The 17,137-nt window shown below is 47.7% G+C and overlaps 2 protein-coding genes across 4 annotated transcripts; both read left to right on the top strand.

Annotated features, from left to right (window-relative positions):
* The first annotated feature begins 2,566 nt into the window (after nt 1-2,566).
* Nucleotides 2,567-13,020, top strand: LOC135831100 (rab11 family-interacting protein 4-like). Of its 3 annotated transcripts, none has more exons than XM_065343362.1 (15): nt 2,567-3,217; nt 3,588-3,732; nt 5,488-5,538; nt 5,691-5,767; nt 6,145-6,458; nt 6,934-7,002; nt 7,477-7,567; nt 7,816-7,919; nt 8,257-8,347; nt 8,838-8,969; nt 9,675-9,812; nt 10,125-10,256; nt 10,933-11,013; nt 11,524-11,568; nt 11,994-13,020. In XM_065343362.1, the coding sequence occupies exons 1-15, from the start codon at nt 3,029-3,031 to the stop codon at nt 12,111-12,113; spliced, it is 1,779 nt and encodes a 592-aa protein (XP_065199434.1). In that variant the 5' UTR covers nt 2,567-3,028; the 3' UTR covers nt 12,114-13,020. The 3 variants fall into 3 exon arrangements, with proteins under 3 accessions (XP_065199434.1, XP_065199435.1, XP_065199436.1); XM_065343364.1 differs by lacking the exon at nt 2,567-3,217 and adding an exon at nt 3,243-3,354; XM_065343363.1 differs by lacking the exon at nt 5,488-5,538 and having other exon boundaries at nt 2,573-3,217.
* Nucleotides 13,021-15,328: 2,308 nt separating this feature from the next.
* On the top strand, nt 15,329-15,895 carry LOC135805609 (transmembrane protein 229B-like). Its single transcript, XM_065319676.1, has one exon. It carries the CDS (start codon nt 15,329-15,331, stop codon nt 15,893-15,895), a length of 567 nt encoding a protein of 188 aa, XP_065175748.1.
* The last annotated feature ends 1,242 nt before the right edge of the window (nt 15,896-17,137 follow it).

Here is a 17,137-nt window from a genome sequence, read left to right as displayed (position 1 = left end):
TTGTTGTTGTTGTTGTTGTTGCTGTAAAAGGTTCCTGCTACAACTGGCCGTAAAATTATTTTGAGAAACACAATTACAAGCAGCTTTAGTTTAGGAAGTTTCTGTTGTTGTACTGCATCAAAGTCACAGTGTTTCAGAAGTAAACTAAGTTCCCATTATGATGTCATCAGTCAAGTCATAAGACTCATACTGCTGAGTGCTGAGCGGCCTGTAGACTGCAATGACCAGTACATTGACAGGGTACGGGTGTCTGCGCGTACTACCAATAGTGTACATTACTGTATAGTGTATACAGTGAAACCTGTCCAACGGCGACCGCTCAAGGCACCTTAGATAAGAAACGTGGCCATGTGTACAGATAGTCTCCTTATCCAGAGCTGGACATAACTTGATCATATTGTACTTTGTATAGTGTTCCTCTGAGGCAGGTGGTCGCCTTATCAACTACTTATCAGAGTTGTTGTCCTTGAAAGGTTTGTGACTGTAACGCCACTCGGAGGCCAGTGAGGTCACGGTTAACCGTTACAAATGATTATGCTCTTGGTGAAATGTACACTGAGTGTACAGTCATCATGTGACAGTACTAACACAGTCCCAAGAGGAACAACAATCGCCATATCAATCAGTCATCATGGCTATAATTATCATGTGCGTACTCAGCTTGGAATTACTACTACTGTAGAGAGACAGCTGCTACAACACTATTATCATACTTATAGGTGGGCTTGGCCAACACAGGCATCACTGCACAGTGTGCGGTCAGTACAGCTGGTAGCCGTCTACTCACTACAACAGAGAATGTGAATCCGTGGCACCCCTAACCAAGGTTAATGAGTAGTCCAGCCCTTCACGATCCTATCTCATGATCTGCAGGATTGATAAAACAGGCATTCGTTCTAACTAAAGCTACCCCAGCCTTTCTTTGTACATAGCCTATGTATACTTTGAAGTACATCAACATCGACATCATGTACCGTTGGCAAACACTGGCTAGCTGTCCAAAGAGATAGCAATTTACCATTGACATTTCTGCTGCTTCTCTCCTTCTTTTGTCTGATGATTGGTTGTTGTAGTACCATGAAACTCTGAGTTACAACAATAAGCCCGGGTACTTTCCTTTGTGTGCCTCTTGCGATTTACCATCGTGTGTTTCTACACAGTAACATATTCATAGCCATACTACATGTAGGCAATGGTTAGCAGACTCAGCGGAGGACATTCAAGTTAGTAATTAGTTAGTTGTCGTTGGTTGTGACCCCGAGTTTCATGCCGCGAGGCAGTAATCATGGTAATCAGACAACTGATAGTGTACTGCCTGGGGTTCTACCTGGCCAGCACTAATAACGGTTTTATATAAACACATACTTGTGACATAGGGCGGCCCCCGGCCCCGGCCACATGCATAAACACATCTAGCGGTAGGTAGACAAATGAGTCTACAGCCTACAGGTGGGCGCAGTCCCCCAGTAGTGTCTGGTAGTGGTAGCGTCAGATAAGGACTTAGGTAGCGCGGTCTAGTCTGCGGTGCTAGGTCATGAGAGGCAGTGCACTAGTGGGCACCAGCCCGGCCAACAGGCGGGTGGACGTATTTAGGTAATTAGGAGGATGGCGGGCAACATGCGGGTGTGAGCGTTGAGAAAAAGCTCTGACACTGGCACTGGGGATCCCGGGAGGCAGGGGACAGTAGATGTGTGGATGCGTTGGGAGATTGGCAGGCAACAGGCGGGTGGGAGCGTTAGGCCTTAGCAGACTTATTAGGAGGTCTTTTGGGTGACGGGCGGGCGTGAACAGAGTGGCATAGTGTAACCAACAGCAGGGGATTGTGATTTGGGTTACAAATCAGTTCATGTTCAAGTCTTGTCAGTAACCGTGTCTGTTGCCAGTGTTGGTGTACTGACTCCTGAGGTACTTGCGACTTATAATTATGTAGGTATGAGTTTTTACAAGGGAGTTGTGATCGTGAAACTGAAACTCCCACCACTCCACTCCGCGCTCCTCAGCTTCCTGGCACACGACCATGACGACTGTACAGGTATACCATTACGCATGCGCACATCAATTCGCGCACGACAATACGTCGCTCGCCAGATGAGGCATGAAAGAGGAGCGTGTGAACACGAAGAGGACTCGCGCGCGGTACACAGTCATGGTACATGATTGTCATTACAATCATGTCATGTTCTGGAGCCTACAACTTAGTACAAGTAACAAGACAGTGGATCTGGAGTGGAGGCTGTGGAGCTGATACAAAGACGAAGTCAGTGCATTCAGACTACAACAGAGTATGGTAGAGTAGAGTCGAGCACTCAGCGCTGAAGCCACAAAGGTGCAAGGGGACAAGGACAGGTCGCTGCAAACTGTGACTTCTTGCCTCTTGGCTTTATGTAGGTGCTTGTGGCTTGCCTTGCCACGCGTGTTCATCAGCAGTGTGCCTCATCATAATGGAGACAGAATTATCATGACACGAGGCTAAATGCTACGCCTCACTTACCGTACTTTTTTCGGCTAACGCTGCAGCAGATCTATTCTTATACTGGATAGATCCTGTCATAATAATAATATTGACTTTCTTGTGTGTTTGTCGAAGTATTAGTTGTGACGAGTACAGAAACTGAGAAAGGAACTTCACACCGGGGGTGCGCTGAAGCAGCTGTTGGCTTTACTGTGCTGACACAAGTTCTGTGTGCCTTGTGCAACCCAGCCTCACTCATCAACCAGTTTACCTGCTGCGCTCGTAGATCTACTACACCTAAACTAAAGTCCTTGTCTGGTCGCTGTCGATGTCTGTTGTGCAACTCGTGTGCACTCGCGAGAGGTTGACGTGGGCGAAGACCGACGATCAAGAAAATAACCGACACTGGGCAACACTGGTCTGTGCGTCAGCTGGGATACCGGCAGAAACAGGATCGGAGTTGCTTTGTAGGTGCGAAAAAGTGAGCTTTCTTTGTTTGAGCTTTCACATCACCGTTGAACAGTGTGTTGCGTACCGCTGAACGGCACACACCTTGCCTGATAGGTTATCAAGATCATGGAGGGCAATCGTCACCAGAAGCTGGCGCGGAAAGCGGCCAGTAGTGGCGAGTTTCGTGTCGACCCGGCTGTGGCAAGCCATCGCAGCACCGTCGTTCGCCGTGCAGTGGCAGCAGACGAAGCCGACGACAGTGGCTGCAGCGTTTGCACATCCAGTCCTGAACCAGGAGAGGCCGAGAGCAGAAATGTAAGTAATTCGTGACGACTCCCTTCTTCTGGAGCACTTCGTGTCTTCCCTCCCCCGTCGTACCTATGTCTTCATGTACATCTACTTATGTGCCGTCTCCTGGAGTTTCAGTAGAGACAGGGCCCAGGGGTCAGTAGGTGAGTTAACCTGTCACAGGAGTGCCATTTTCACTCAGGAGGTCTACCCTTGGCCTAGCCTAGGCCCTCTAGCTCTGTACCGTCTTCGGTTTTATATCTTTGAAAAAAAACTGTGTTTGTGCTGCTGGGGAGACGCATAATATTATTATTGTTGGAAGGTTTTCTATTGCTAGTTTGTTTATCAAGCACCATGGACATGGTGTTTGTTTCTTCGGCTGGTGGAATGCTTCCAGGGCGAAGCTGGTATGTCGCCTTCCAGTTCGATAGGCAGTAGCAGGAGCTCGTCGGATCGTGAATCTTTGGCTTCTAAATCCAGCACTGAGCAACAGGAGCGCACGCGAGGCAGTTCAGAGGACGTCAGCATCGCCAACTGCAGCGGTAAGTGCTGTCATTGAAGTGAACTAACTTGCGATCGCCCCGCGCGACAAGGCTTCGCACCCACGGCAAGGCGAATCGGCAAGTACTGTGATTTACAATGTTGCAAACGCAATGCTGGCCGCCGACAATCGTCTCTCGCGGCCGGTTTCGATTTCCCCTCGTAGGACTATTACATTATTCACAAATGCCAAGTCGAATGACAGCTAGCTGCTAAGCTAGTCATTGAGTTCATGGCGAAGGGCTTGAAGTAACGCTGCCAGTCGCTGGACTGTTTGAAGAGCGATGCATGATGGAGGCTATGAACAGTATGGTGCGGTGGCGGCTCGTCGTCATGCCTGCCGCCCTAGATATTGCAGTGGAATGCTGGGATGAGTGTACATACGGATCATTCGCAACCAGGAACGATTACGTTGCGCAGCAGCGATTGCTTTGCCGACCCAACAATGCGAAGACGCCCTGCATGCAGCAAGTAGCAAGTAACAGTTAGTTTAGAAAGATCATAGTAATGTTGCAAATCATGGCTAAGGCGAGTTTTGTGGTTTGCAACAGGAAGGACTGGCGGGATTAGTGGCCTGTTGTCATGTTGTGCTGGAGGAATTCTTGGCATCTGACAAATCGTGTCAAAAACAGTTTCTCCATCCAACTTGTGGTGGTAGAGCACCAGCGGACACTGAATATTGGACAACACACCAACATTGGTTTGCTGAATATTGGACAACACACCAACATTGGTTTGGTTTTTATTATTTCACTTCGTTGCCTCAATAGCACAAAGTACAAATGTCAAGGGGGTCGAACGAAAGGAGAAAGGTAAAACAGAGCAGAAAGGAAGACGCAACTGGAAGGAAAGAGAAACAGAGAGGGAATATGGACTGGGCGGATTCATGAACTATTAGTATTACTAGAGCGGGGCAAGACATGAACAGAAGAGGCAAGTGTGTCGTCGATAATCATGTTTTTAAATTCCAAGCCTTAATTTATTAGACTCGGATGGAGAGGCAAGGATAAATTTATAGAAAAGAAAAAGGACCGAGGAACTACAAGTTACGCTATACTGTCCACTAACACCACCAGCTACTAAACAATCAGCTCATGCGATAACATTGCACGACACTGACCGACGGTACTGACGTTCTACAACTATCTGGCTATCAGCTCTAGCACATCATGCTCTGCCGAGTTGGTGCGGATCTCGCACTACTACGAGTTCTCGTCGAGTCAAGCGACTGCGATGACTCTTTGCCTTCAAATCCTAGGCGCCTCGGAGGCAGTGTTGCCAACCGCCCGTATTTGGCCGTATGTTTTTTTACGGAAAACGAGGTTTTGTCCGCAGTACGGATTTCAATCTAAGTATCCCGCAAAAGTGAAAAAATAAGGTGTCTTCGAAAGCAGTGAAAATGGTGCAGAAGACACCCATCCACGTGTCCACGATCAATCAATCCAAAATCGGATCGCAGAGTGCATGCAGCCTGCAGTGCACTGCACATGTGCATGTACTACAGCTTCACAAGTGAACTCTGTGGCTGGAAAAGTTGTACAGTATCGTTTTTTCTTCTTCCCCAAATTACACTAATAATCAGCCAGAATGTTGACCTGAAAAAAACGAGTACGCAAAACTCTGAATTTTTTGCAAAATGGCACTGGGTAGTACGCATGGGGTAGATGGCACTTGGTAATACTGTGGAGGTTTCCCGTTCTTCTTTCGCTCCTACAGTGAAGACTTTCTCTGTCTGCCATGTCCTATCCGGCTTGCAGCTCATGGCGGAAGTTCTTCCGATGAACAACATTGCAGTATGCAGTCGAATGGTAAAGCACATGGCATGCTAGTTCCGGTTAGATTCAACGGCGAGGCCGTGTTCTTTGGCGTGAGATAGCTCAGATATCTGTACCTAGATGAACTGAAATCCCTTGTTTGCAACACTCTGCCGTGTCTGTCTGTCTTGTTGTATGCAATATAGCCAGTAACAACATGCCAGACCAAGACGTGGACCACTTGCAGAAGTCATGTTCTTGCCAGAGGCCATGTCTGTGTGAGGTGAGTGACACTGACGCTCAACATGTGTAAATGCGATTGGGAAAAAATTGACCTAGCGGTGCTGCCAGAATACCATGGCCTTTCTCCACTCATCAATATAATTGTTTTATGATGGCATTGATGTGGGGCATCAAACGTTTTGGGGAGTCAATTACTGTCACGGTACAATTGTAAAATTTAATGTATGTGTTGACAACATAGTCCATCATGAACAGATTTCTTTGGCAGGACCATACTATGGTAGAAATTCTTCAGGTTGCAAGGATGGTTACCATGCAATTCTCCTAGTACTACCTTCAAAGAAGAATAGGTAATTTGAGTGATGTTGGGTTCCTAATGATGTCCTGTCCTCTATCAACATTATCTCCCTGCCGCAGCCATTTAAACGGAATACCAGTCAAACACTGGCATGCCAGCAAAATGGACTGTCCCTGTCACATGATTTTCCACGTCACCTGGTTACCAGCAATCCCCTTACGGGAGATGATGACCCGCAAAGCCCGTCAAGTTCCCTGCAGCCAAACAGCAGCTCATCCAGTAATAACTGTTCGCCGCGGTCATTCCCTCCGCGTTCATTTCCGATGACCGCCGTCTCTACGCCAACCTGCCAGTCGGAGAATGGTAGCAAGAAGACCCCCGGTGCGACTGAGCTGTTTGAGGGATCTGGCGAGATAACACCTGCCTATTTGAGGTACGTTGCCTGGGCTCTGATTGGCGAAGGCTGTATCAATCTGGTGTTTGTGTGTCTGGGTTTCTGGCATAGTGTCTGTCTCTCTGTCCGTCCGTCCGTCTGTCTGTACCACTTAGGCCCGCTAATGATCCAAGGGCGTGTGAGAAATTTGAGTTTTCAAGACTTGACCCACTGCTTTTCAGGATACAACGCAGGGTAAACGTGTGTATCTACCGTGGATTATTTCAGGTTGCTAATGCGACTCAGTGCCTGCTCTCCTTAGGTCACTTCATCTGTACAGACACATGCACTTGGTTGTCGGATTTCCTGAACGAAGTGATCTAAATTGCAAGCTCTTGTCTTCTTCCAGGCACTAGTAGCACTAGCAGTACTAGTACTACTTTAGGTGGCAGTGTTGCTCTACTCTTAAATTATTTTACGTCTGACCGGCACTACTGTTAATTAACATTGCCACTGCCATTGCTGTTGATCACAGGATACGCCACCATCGTCCAGTCACGTCGCAGCGCAGCCTTCCAGTTATCGGCCTGCGCAGCCCGCGGAGGTAAACGCAATGCCCTCGTTGTTGTCACAAACCATTTTACTGGATTTCTATGCCGTGATTACATCATGTTGCTTTGATCTGCTCGATATGGTCGGATCAGTAACCATTGCTGACAGCGTAGCACCCGCATGATTTTTTTTGATGGCCATCATTTGGGTATTGACGTGTGTTGGGTGATTTAATGTACAATGGAAAGAGTGCTGCCGTATCTAGCAGGTCATGGTAACGCTCATTTCCCCTGGCAACCACACATGTCCGATGCTGGGCAATAAACTTAAAGTCCGACCAAGCGAGTCAATGCCCCGCTGAGTGCTGTGCACCCGGCCCAGACCCCAGACCCCAGACCTGTGCGCAACACTGGCATGTGAACTGGCGCCGCTGAGGGCGCAAACTTGACGCACATGGTGGCAGTTCACTGAGCAGCGCTGCCACAAGCAACTGACGGGTCCATTCTCTGTGTGTTGCGTTCTGCAGGCAGAGCTTTCCGGGATGCGCACTACCCTTTTGCGAGAGTGAAGATGAACTTCAGCGGGAAGATGATGCCATTGAGTATCTGCACCGTCAGGTATGCCATCATCAGAACGAATTGATTGTGGCCTGGCTCAACAATGACTGTGCCAAGGCTAGTCTAGGTATTACTGTAGCTGGCATGTTGGTCTGGTCATGACGCGACCAACCCGGGCCCATTGGTTTTGCCGGATCTAGGTCACTCTTCCAGTGCAATTCTGTAGCAGCTTCCCTCAGACTTTCAGTTTCCATCTGTGCTGAATCATTCCCTGTGATACCATGCTTTGCCTTATCTCTGTCTCCCAGGAGGTCAGCCTGAAGGCAAAAATTGATTCGTTGGAAAGAGATCGAAGTCTGACACTGGACAGATCGTCTAGGTTTAAACATGACCTAGCAGAGAAAGTTCGAGAGTAAGTCCACATATATCCTTCGAAGTAGCTGTGCTTGCGTTATCACAGGATTTTGATCAGATATAATGGTATTTTTATGTTCTATGGCTTCTACGCACACCCACCTATCATTACATCACAGCTTGTTATGATTGTCTTATGCAGACCTGCTTAGCAACTCTTTGACTCTCACATCAAGTTAGTTGAGCAGACGCGCGCGCGCGCGCGCGTGTGTGTGTGTGTGCATGTGTGTATGTGTGTGTGTATGTGTGTGTGCGCGCGCGCGTGTGCGCACCTGCTATTGGGCACCTCCGATCTGACAATCCCTGCTAATAATTATACTTGTGTGTGATTTCAGGATACATGCCTTGGAGGATAAGCTGCGGGAGAACGAGGGAAAGTATCAAGATGAGAAGCGAGCGGAAGAGCTGAAGGCCCGGGTGAAAATGGTAAGAATATCCACTACAGTACCAGAATGACGAACCCATAATGGTCTCCGGTTAGTGAAGGCATATTTGGCTGGTACACAGATTTCCCTTTGAAGATGCAGTGCATACCTGCTTTTGCAACCAGCAATGAGCAGAAAACGCCAAGCTGCCGCTCTGCATGCTATCCAAGGGAATTCATTTTCACACCAAAGTGTGTGCACCCACAGTTCCACGTGACTGATAATATGGCGTGTATTGACGTTGATAGTGGCCAGCATCCGTGTACGGGCGCACATAATCAGAGCTTTTTTGTGTACCGGGTTACGCGGGGATTTTTAGAGGTCATTTGAAACGACAAATTGGACCGTGCGGCAATCTTCTCGTTAGATATACAGTCACAGCGTAGCCAGTCAGTATTGTGTTCTCTTGACTTTAGATTGTTGGACTAGAGCTAATCGCGACCATTCTCTGTGCGTGCGTTGCTGGTGTTTTTGCTTAAATTCAATTCCAGGCCCAGACAGAGAGGAAGGCTGCACAGCAACTTGACATGGTGCGGCAGTTACTAGCTCAGTCCGACGAAGCTCAAACAGAACTTCGTGCATCTGAAACAGCACTGCGAGATCAGATAAAGGCAGCCAAAGAGGTAATGAAGACGTCAGTGGAATCTTTGAACAACACGTGCAGCAATAGGTAGAAGCAAAAGTATATTACCAGTATTTATTAGTAATTTACTCTCCAGGAACATGCAACTCTGCATGGGTTTGCTATGGGTCCACGGACCGCGACACTTCATGTCACGTGGTGTAGTTTTCCAGTCGTACGTTTCCAGCCTGCTTTTAGCGAGCACTGGAGTAGTAAATACAGCCGTGACTCTCTGAAAGAAACCCCGGGCACTCAGCTTATGGAAGTCATCAACATAATCATGGCAGATATTCAGACTGGTTGCACGCTCGCCTTCATTGTAACGTTACATCATACATGCACATATTATGGAACGTGCTGTGAACATGTGATGTGAGTGTTTCCCGTCGGAGACCCAATGTGCCACACGTATGGCGGAAAGCAAGTCCAGCGAACAGCAAATTAAGTGTGATGCCAATCTGCTGCCATGCTCTGATTTTATTGTGAACCCCTCAAAGATGCTGCCAAATATAACGCGGGGGGGGGGGGGGGGAGTAGTATGCAGTGATAGTTGTGTCCGAGCGTTGAAGTCAGTTGATAATAACTTTGGTTCTTTCGGCGAATTCCTGTTCAATGCCGGTGCCTTTTCTAAACGTTCTATTGGAACTTGATCATTTCATTGGCTTTATAATGAACACTGGGTTCTTTCTCCTGGAATCATATCCAGGAACATGAATGTCTGGAAGACACCAACATCCAGATGAAACGTAAACTGGACTTGCTCGGCCAGGAGCTATGCAGCCAACAGGAGCAGCACCGCAAAGAAGCAGATCGGTGTAAACGAACAATAGCTGACTTGAAGGAGGTAAGATCAAACCGACATGGCCAGCCTAGATGCAGCAACGTCCCGTAGGCTTCCAACGGGTTGAATGGCTACCTATTGTCAGTCACGGGCGGCTGGGAGACAATTTCTTAGCCTCTCCTAGTGGCATGCACCCGCTCAAACCAATAGAATACCCGCGGCGACTGTACAGTAAGCGGCTGCTGGGAATTATAGACATGCGCTGTAAATGACTTTGTGCACTCATAGTATTTCAAGTGTTTATCCTCTGCAGTACATTTGGCTCACTTTTGCATTGCACATTCTGCTGGCAATTTGGCCTTTCCTTCCTCACAGCAAATTTCAAATTCGACGCAGCAAAATGAAGCTTGGGAGAAACGCTACAACAGACTGGAGAAGTCCAGTACGATGCGCATGAGCGTGTCCTCTTCGGATGAGCTCTATGCCCGGATGCAAAGTCTTGAGAAGGTAATGCAGTGTGTTCAATGCAATGCCTGTGAGTTTGTGATGCACCTCGGCGTCGAAGCCAATAAGATCACGATGCCTCTCATCTCTCTGCATCTTCTTGCATGGCTATCATATACTGGTAGTCTCTTTACTAGAAAATTCAGTCTTCCCAGGGCCTGCTTAGCAAGGTGTTGCCAATAAACCTGATGAAAAACTCGCGATATTGTTGCAAATTGTAAGGCTGCTGTCACCGATTTTTAATCAGTTTGTTTTCACGACTTCCATAGTCCTTATGCACGTTGTACAGATGTATGAAGTTCTGTACTAGGGCCGTAGGTGTGTACATACCCGGTTGGGTGTTCATTGTGTGCTATACATGCACGTTTGACCCATTTAGCCTCATAATTCATGGCAAACAATCGCTTTTCCAGCTTCTTCACTTTGGGATTGAACTAACGACTAGCTAGATCTCTGCCAGAAAAAGGTGTTCGTATGAAATGCCTGCAGGGCCCATTTCATAGTGAAAAAAGCAGTAAACACAATAGGGTCCTGCACATTCAACCGGGTCTACGGGATTCTACAAGATTCTACGAGATTCTGTGACGGGATTCCGTGCATCTGTTCAACGTGCATAAGGCCTATTGCGCATGTGCCGCTCTAATACCGGTATTGCTGTGTTTACCATCATGACCCACAGGAGCTAGCTGATGAAAAGTGCAAGAATGATGAGCTCTACTCTGTGCTGGTCCTCCAAGGCAAGGCACTGGTTATGGAGGAGGTATGTGAAATGATGCCGATATAATATTCACCGTTCCCGTCTTCCTAATTCACCGAAATCTTCAAGATTGAGCGGCTTAGTGCTGTGTGGAGTTACGGGGTCAAGTATGGCTTCTTTGGCTTTTCTGCATGCTGACAAGTACTTTAGTAACAACTTAACAAGTAATGGTAGAAAAGTCGCATGCAAGCATCACACGGCTTGCAGTGCAATCATGGACGTGCATAGAAGACTGAAGAAGAACTGCCTGCGCCAGTGGTACATGTGCATTAACATGCATGAGCTCAGTACCCTGCAGTGTGTGGCAAAGTGTGCTGCTACATGTGTACATGTGGGATGATGCTTTGCTCAGAACTGGATGACCCGTGAGGCTACTGTACACTGCCAGAGAATCACAGACAGAGGTATCTCCCAGTCGAAACGGGCACAGTGTAGTGCCTATGGATTTGAGCTATTCAAGTGGCTTAGTTCTTTGCTAAACCTGTTGTCTTCTTTTGTTCTTCATCATGGCAGACTGAATCTCTAGCTGCTGAATTGGAGGCACAGTCCAAGGATGAGGTAAGAATCCTATGTAGTATCCGCACAAAGTGATTAGCAAGATGGCATGCAATGAAGCGATACCCGTACACACGTTATCAGCATTTGCAGCGTATTCTGCACTGCACTTTGGTGATTTCCTGCATGTATGCTTGTGAGCAGGCATACACACTGGTGGGGTGGTCAAAGGCAATGGCCGGGACACAGAGGGTATCGGCGGAATTTTTGATCTTCGACCCGGCACTTGATGGCGAGTTGATCCACTCCTCTCAGAGTCACTGCAGCACTTCAGGACCCACATCGGATATGTAGCTTGATCTATGAGAAGGTGTGTGTACATGTATGTGGTAGGGGGGGGCATATTTAAAGATGCGGAACTGTCAGTCCGTGACTAACTCTGAAGAGAGTCCTGAATGTATTCCATGTTGGTGTGCTTCTCCCTGCAGCTATTGTCGGCACTTCGCGATGAGCAGCTTCACTCGCGACGTCTCAATCACTATGTTGGCTCGCTCTTGTCGATTGTTATTGAGAAGTGCCCAGAACTTCTGGAGGTGCAGCTGCAGTAACATGGCCTCTGGTGATGATTCCCATCCCCGACATTAAGATTCATGTCAATATCCTGAGTATCGCCGACACGCACTGGAACTGTCACCAGTATGTACCCACACGCACGAGCGCGCGTACACACACACACCATCGTCTGGCTTGACTGCACTGAGCTCTGAACGCTCCCAATCCCGCTCCGTTGGCATGTGCACATGCCTGAACTGTTTTAGAATTCTGGTAGAATAAGTGTGCGTATCGTTGGCGTCGTCAAGACAACATAAGCAAGCGGAGTGTCCAACTTTGCTTGGTTATGCCCATGGTGGGATTTTATGTTGACACCAACTTTTCTGGGAGTAAAATGTATTTACTGTGAGTCTTTGGCCACGTGAACTCTGCAGGGTTTCACTAACTAGCTTGCAATATGAGTTCATGTATGATCGGAAAGGTACAGTGGCTGGAGAAATCATTTAAAAAAAATTGTTTTGAAAGCGGCAAGAACGAAAAACCCATGCCGGGTGACGTCAACAAACCTCCCACCCTGGACCAGACCAGCGGCGCAGCTGCGCACGGTGTTTATGTACTCTTGGAGGCGTGTATTTGCTGTCGCTCTTACCCTGCCCTATATATAATATATCTATCTATCTGTCTACTGTTGCTGCTGCTATACATGTAAGCGACGGTCGTCAGTCAGTCAGTCTTGTGTGATTTCATTGCTTCAAACATACCCTTATACATGTAGCGGGTAGAACGGATCACGGTCATCAGCTAAGTCTCCGGCATTGGCCACAATGGACCGTTTGGCGTGGCACGCACGATAATGCCACTCTATCAACCAACTATAACTTATTCTGAAAAATTCTGATGTGACTTTGCAACACATGCAGTTATTCCGTCTGCAGAAACTAGAAAATGAGAGTGTTGACTGTATCCTTTGGGTCAGTGTTGTGAAGTTTGCAAGTACGAGTGCACGTGTGTGCACGTACATGTATGTGCACGGTATGTGTGTGTGTGTGTGTGTGTGTGTGTGTGTGTGTGTGTGTGTGTGTGTGTGTGTGTGTGTGTGTGTGTGTGTGTGTGTGTGTGTGTGTGCATGTGCGTGTGATATAGTACTCTTGCTATTGGGGATCCCTCGCACCAACAGCCAGCTAGCTGGGAGTTTTTATGTCTATGATCTCCATGAGACTACTACGGTACAGGATGGTACAGGGTGAGTGCTGAGAGGGGGGGGGGGGGGGTGTGGGGGGGTTAGTACAGCCTAAGGTACATGACTTTGTAGTACTGTAGATTCTAGCGTGGTAAAGTGCTCAGTATAACTATAAAGCAAACAGTATTCTCGATAGCGATCATGGTTTATCTACGGCGCAAGGATCGCTAGGAGCCACTCGTGACTCTATTTTCGTGCTTGGCGCGGCCTCTGTTCGACGTTCAAGCACGAGTACGAGTGCCAGTGGATCGAAAGTGGAAGAGCAAACTCTATGACTACACTACAGTCATGTACTATCATACATGGAGGTGTGTCGTGGGTGTGCATGCCATTGTGAGAAACCCGTGCCAAGTATTACAATGTTTGTACGGCCTGCGGCGTCGGCGTGTGATCAGTCCTGCGCGGTGCACATACACCGTGATGTAGACTACTGTCACTAGTACATTTTTGTAGTGTTTATGTCAGTACTGAGTGAGTCTGTAGCTGTACGAGTCGTGGCTGCATGCACTACACGTCGAACCACATGCACCTAGTACCTGCTCGGGTCGGGACACAATTAATATTTTATTAGTATGAATTACACGCGCACTCCGCAGTCCGCACGTAGATTTACAACAACAGCAGTCAGCAGTACACATGGTACAGTCGGTACAAGCCAAGGACTCGACTGGCAAGTAAGGAGTCAAGGACAAGCTCGTACTGTCGTTAGCTGTTAGTACTCGTTACTTCGACGTTAGTCGTTACATCACCATGCATGTACATGATATCACACTGTACCGTATGAGTCATAATGACGCGGGGAAAAACCGAAACGATCCGACTTGCGCAATTGCATACGCTGGATTCGAACTGGTTAGCCAGGGGAATCGTGAACGACTTCCCTACCAGCAGGTCCTACCATGCACCACTGTACCAGCAGGTCCAGCACCATTCATTGTACCAGTGCAGTGCATGCAAGCGCGGCACGGGTACCGGGTACGGGTACTGGTACCCGGCCGGGGGCCTGGCCTACGTAGCTGGGTGCATGAGTGGATATATCGGGAGTACATGACTGTACGAGTTCAGTTGTACAGTGCTGGCAACTGAAATCCGATCCCCCGAGCGGTGGGTTCACATTCTTTGCGATGTGAGCGCACCGCTCAGGGGGTCGGATTTCAGTTGCCAGCACTGTACAACTCTGAAGCCAAAGCCAGGCCGAGCCATTTTTGTGTGTGGCTCAGGGAGTAGTACAATACCGTGGTATTGTACTACTCCCTGGTGTGGCTCGAGTCGAAGTCATTTTGAGTGCGGTCTTTGCATCTCTTTCACCTGGCAAGTGAGACTACAAGAGTTGTTTCTTTGTCTTTCATAAGGTTAGACAGACGTAGTGTGGCTGTAACAGGTGCATTTCAGTGCTGTGCGCCGTCCTCATCGAGTCTTGATCCGTGGAATTGTTTGCAGTCTGCTCTCCAGAACGCGAAGCTAGACTCCAGGTGAGTTAACTCCTTTTGCCTTGCTTGATATCAGTGGCCCGGTGCACCGTCTTCATGCGAATGCGCGGTTCGAAAATGAAAAAAGGCGTAGTTTTATCGTGCTTCAAATGCGGGGATTGAAACATCCCGCGCTGCAACTCGTCTATTCTCTACATCGTTGCACACCTAGTACCTACCTGATGGAGTCTGGTTCACACCGTAGTTTGTTTTAGTTGATCATTGATTGAGCTTTTGTGACATGTGTTGGCTCGGACGCGCGCGAAAGTCATTGTGTTTTCTGAAGACTGTTGGGTTTGGTTTGGCAGTACGCTTCTTGAAGGTCAAGAAGATGCTCCCTACTATTCAATACTAGCAGTGGTTGTGTTAGTGTGTTGTACTAGTACTATAATAGCTAGCTCTGTTGAACCTGAAAGCGTTGGGGCGCGCGCGCGCGCGCGACTTCGCCACGTTTATAAGGATCTTGTTCTTGGTGATATATTTTGCAGAAAGTTTTCATTGTGTTCATTATTATTTTTGCTTGGTTGTCTTTTGCACACCCAGGTCTGTTTGGTTTCCAAAGATGTCCGGAATCTACAACTACGAGCTCAAGGGCTCCGTCCCGTTGTGCGAATGTGGTGGAGTGGCACTGGACTCCAGCGACAACAAGCCGACAATCGGATATTCTCGAGTGTCCTGGCCCTATCGCCTGGCATTCTATTCTATCAATGCCTTCTACATTGAAGTATTTTGGACGGCTATGTGGTCCTACTTCCTGGAAGATGGAGATCTCAAGCTCGTCGGTTATTCGTCTGTGTGGAGCTTGATAATCTACGGTCTTTCGTTCTTGGTCATCGAGAGACTGTATTTCTTCTTTCTGGATCACAAAATCACGATGTTGGCGAGAGGATTCCTCTACATGCTTCTGTGTTTCGCTGTGGAATTAGCCTTCGGCTTGGTGCTGATGCAGTTCGACGCCAACTCCTGGGATTACAGTCAGCAGTTCACGTACCATTTGTTTGGATGTATCGCTTTGGAGTACGCACCGCTTTGGTTCTTCGGTTCACTGCTTTTTGAAAAGCTTGCCATTGAACCTTGCACTCGTGCAGCATTCCAGAGTTTCTCCCAACCCAAGGCGAAGAGTTCGTAATCAATTATTTATCAACAGTAATATGCTATTTCAACAATGAACATCCAGATTTGTTTCTTGCAACTGCTTTTTCTTACCACCTCCCACCCCATGCCCGTTATGACGCAAGTCATATATTGCCAGCTCTACACCGCTAATACTCAGCCAATGTCACAAAATGTAATAATGAAGGCCTATATTGCTTTGTTGACTTCCCCATGTGTGTTTTACTCTACTGCTGTACGTGTAAGCTTGCTTATATTTTGGTGGGTGTGGTTGAGCCGATTCTCCAACCTTTTTGCTGAAAAGCTAAAACTTGATTTTACTCGTTTTGCCGATGTATGCGTACGTAGATGCTGTGTTGGCGTCGGTGGAATTGAAATGAAAGTAGATAAAGTAATAGTAGTACAGTGTGGAAATTTGTTGTAATTCTGGTGCACGCCAAGAGAATGCTGTGTGTGTGTGCGATTTAGGTTTGCTGTGGCATGCTCTGGATGGTACCACAGTATACTAGTTGGCTTTGTCTTCCCTTTGCTATGCTCGGAAAGGTAGCCGGATGCTGGTTTGTGTGTGTCTTCCCCCGCCCTGTCTCCTGATGAATGGAATGCTGGTTTGTTGGCAATGCTCAGTTATGGCACAGCCATGTGGTTCACCTTTTTCTGTCTAAAACGTTTCAATGAACTTAGCTCCCAAGTCCTGTGGTTGTTGACGGTTGTTATGATAAACATCTGTCAAGATAATGTCAGTGCCTCCTGTCATGCCTAGGCTTCTGCGGTGGTGGGTGGCCTTGGCCATAGCCTATGTTGGCGGCCTCATCAGGACTTGAGAAGTGTCATCCAGGGAATACTAAAAACTAGTATACAGTGTACTCCTGTCATCCCTCTGCGCTGCCTACACTGGCTACATGGCGAGAGGTCTGTAAACCCTGCAGTCTTCATTCCACATTTGGAAGAATGCCACCTTTTACTGTCCCCTGTGAATTCCGCGGAATCCAGTAGTGTCCGCGGAATATTGCAGAAAAGAGAGAAAAACTGCTTTTCCTGGAGACTTTCGATGTGTTTTCACAGCCAAACCAACCTGCTTGTGACTTTCAAAGTCAACTTACAGTATATTGTGGAGTTTTCAATTCTTTTGGACCAGGATTTCGCATATTTTTGGTTCGGAATTTATGGGGACAACACACTTCGGTGGGGTTGCGGAAATTCGATCTGTTTTTACGCTCGTTTTCCTTGCAGAATTGCTGCAGAATATACAAGGATTTGC

Source organism: Sycon ciliatum, chromosome 1, assembly GCF_964019385.1.
Source record: "Sycon ciliatum chromosome 1, ocSycCili1.1, whole genome shotgun sequence".
Lineage (NCBI taxonomy): Eukaryota > Metazoa > Porifera > Calcarea > Leucosolenida > Sycettidae > Sycon > Sycon ciliatum.
This window is presented reverse-complemented; position numbering and strand designations above follow the sequence as displayed.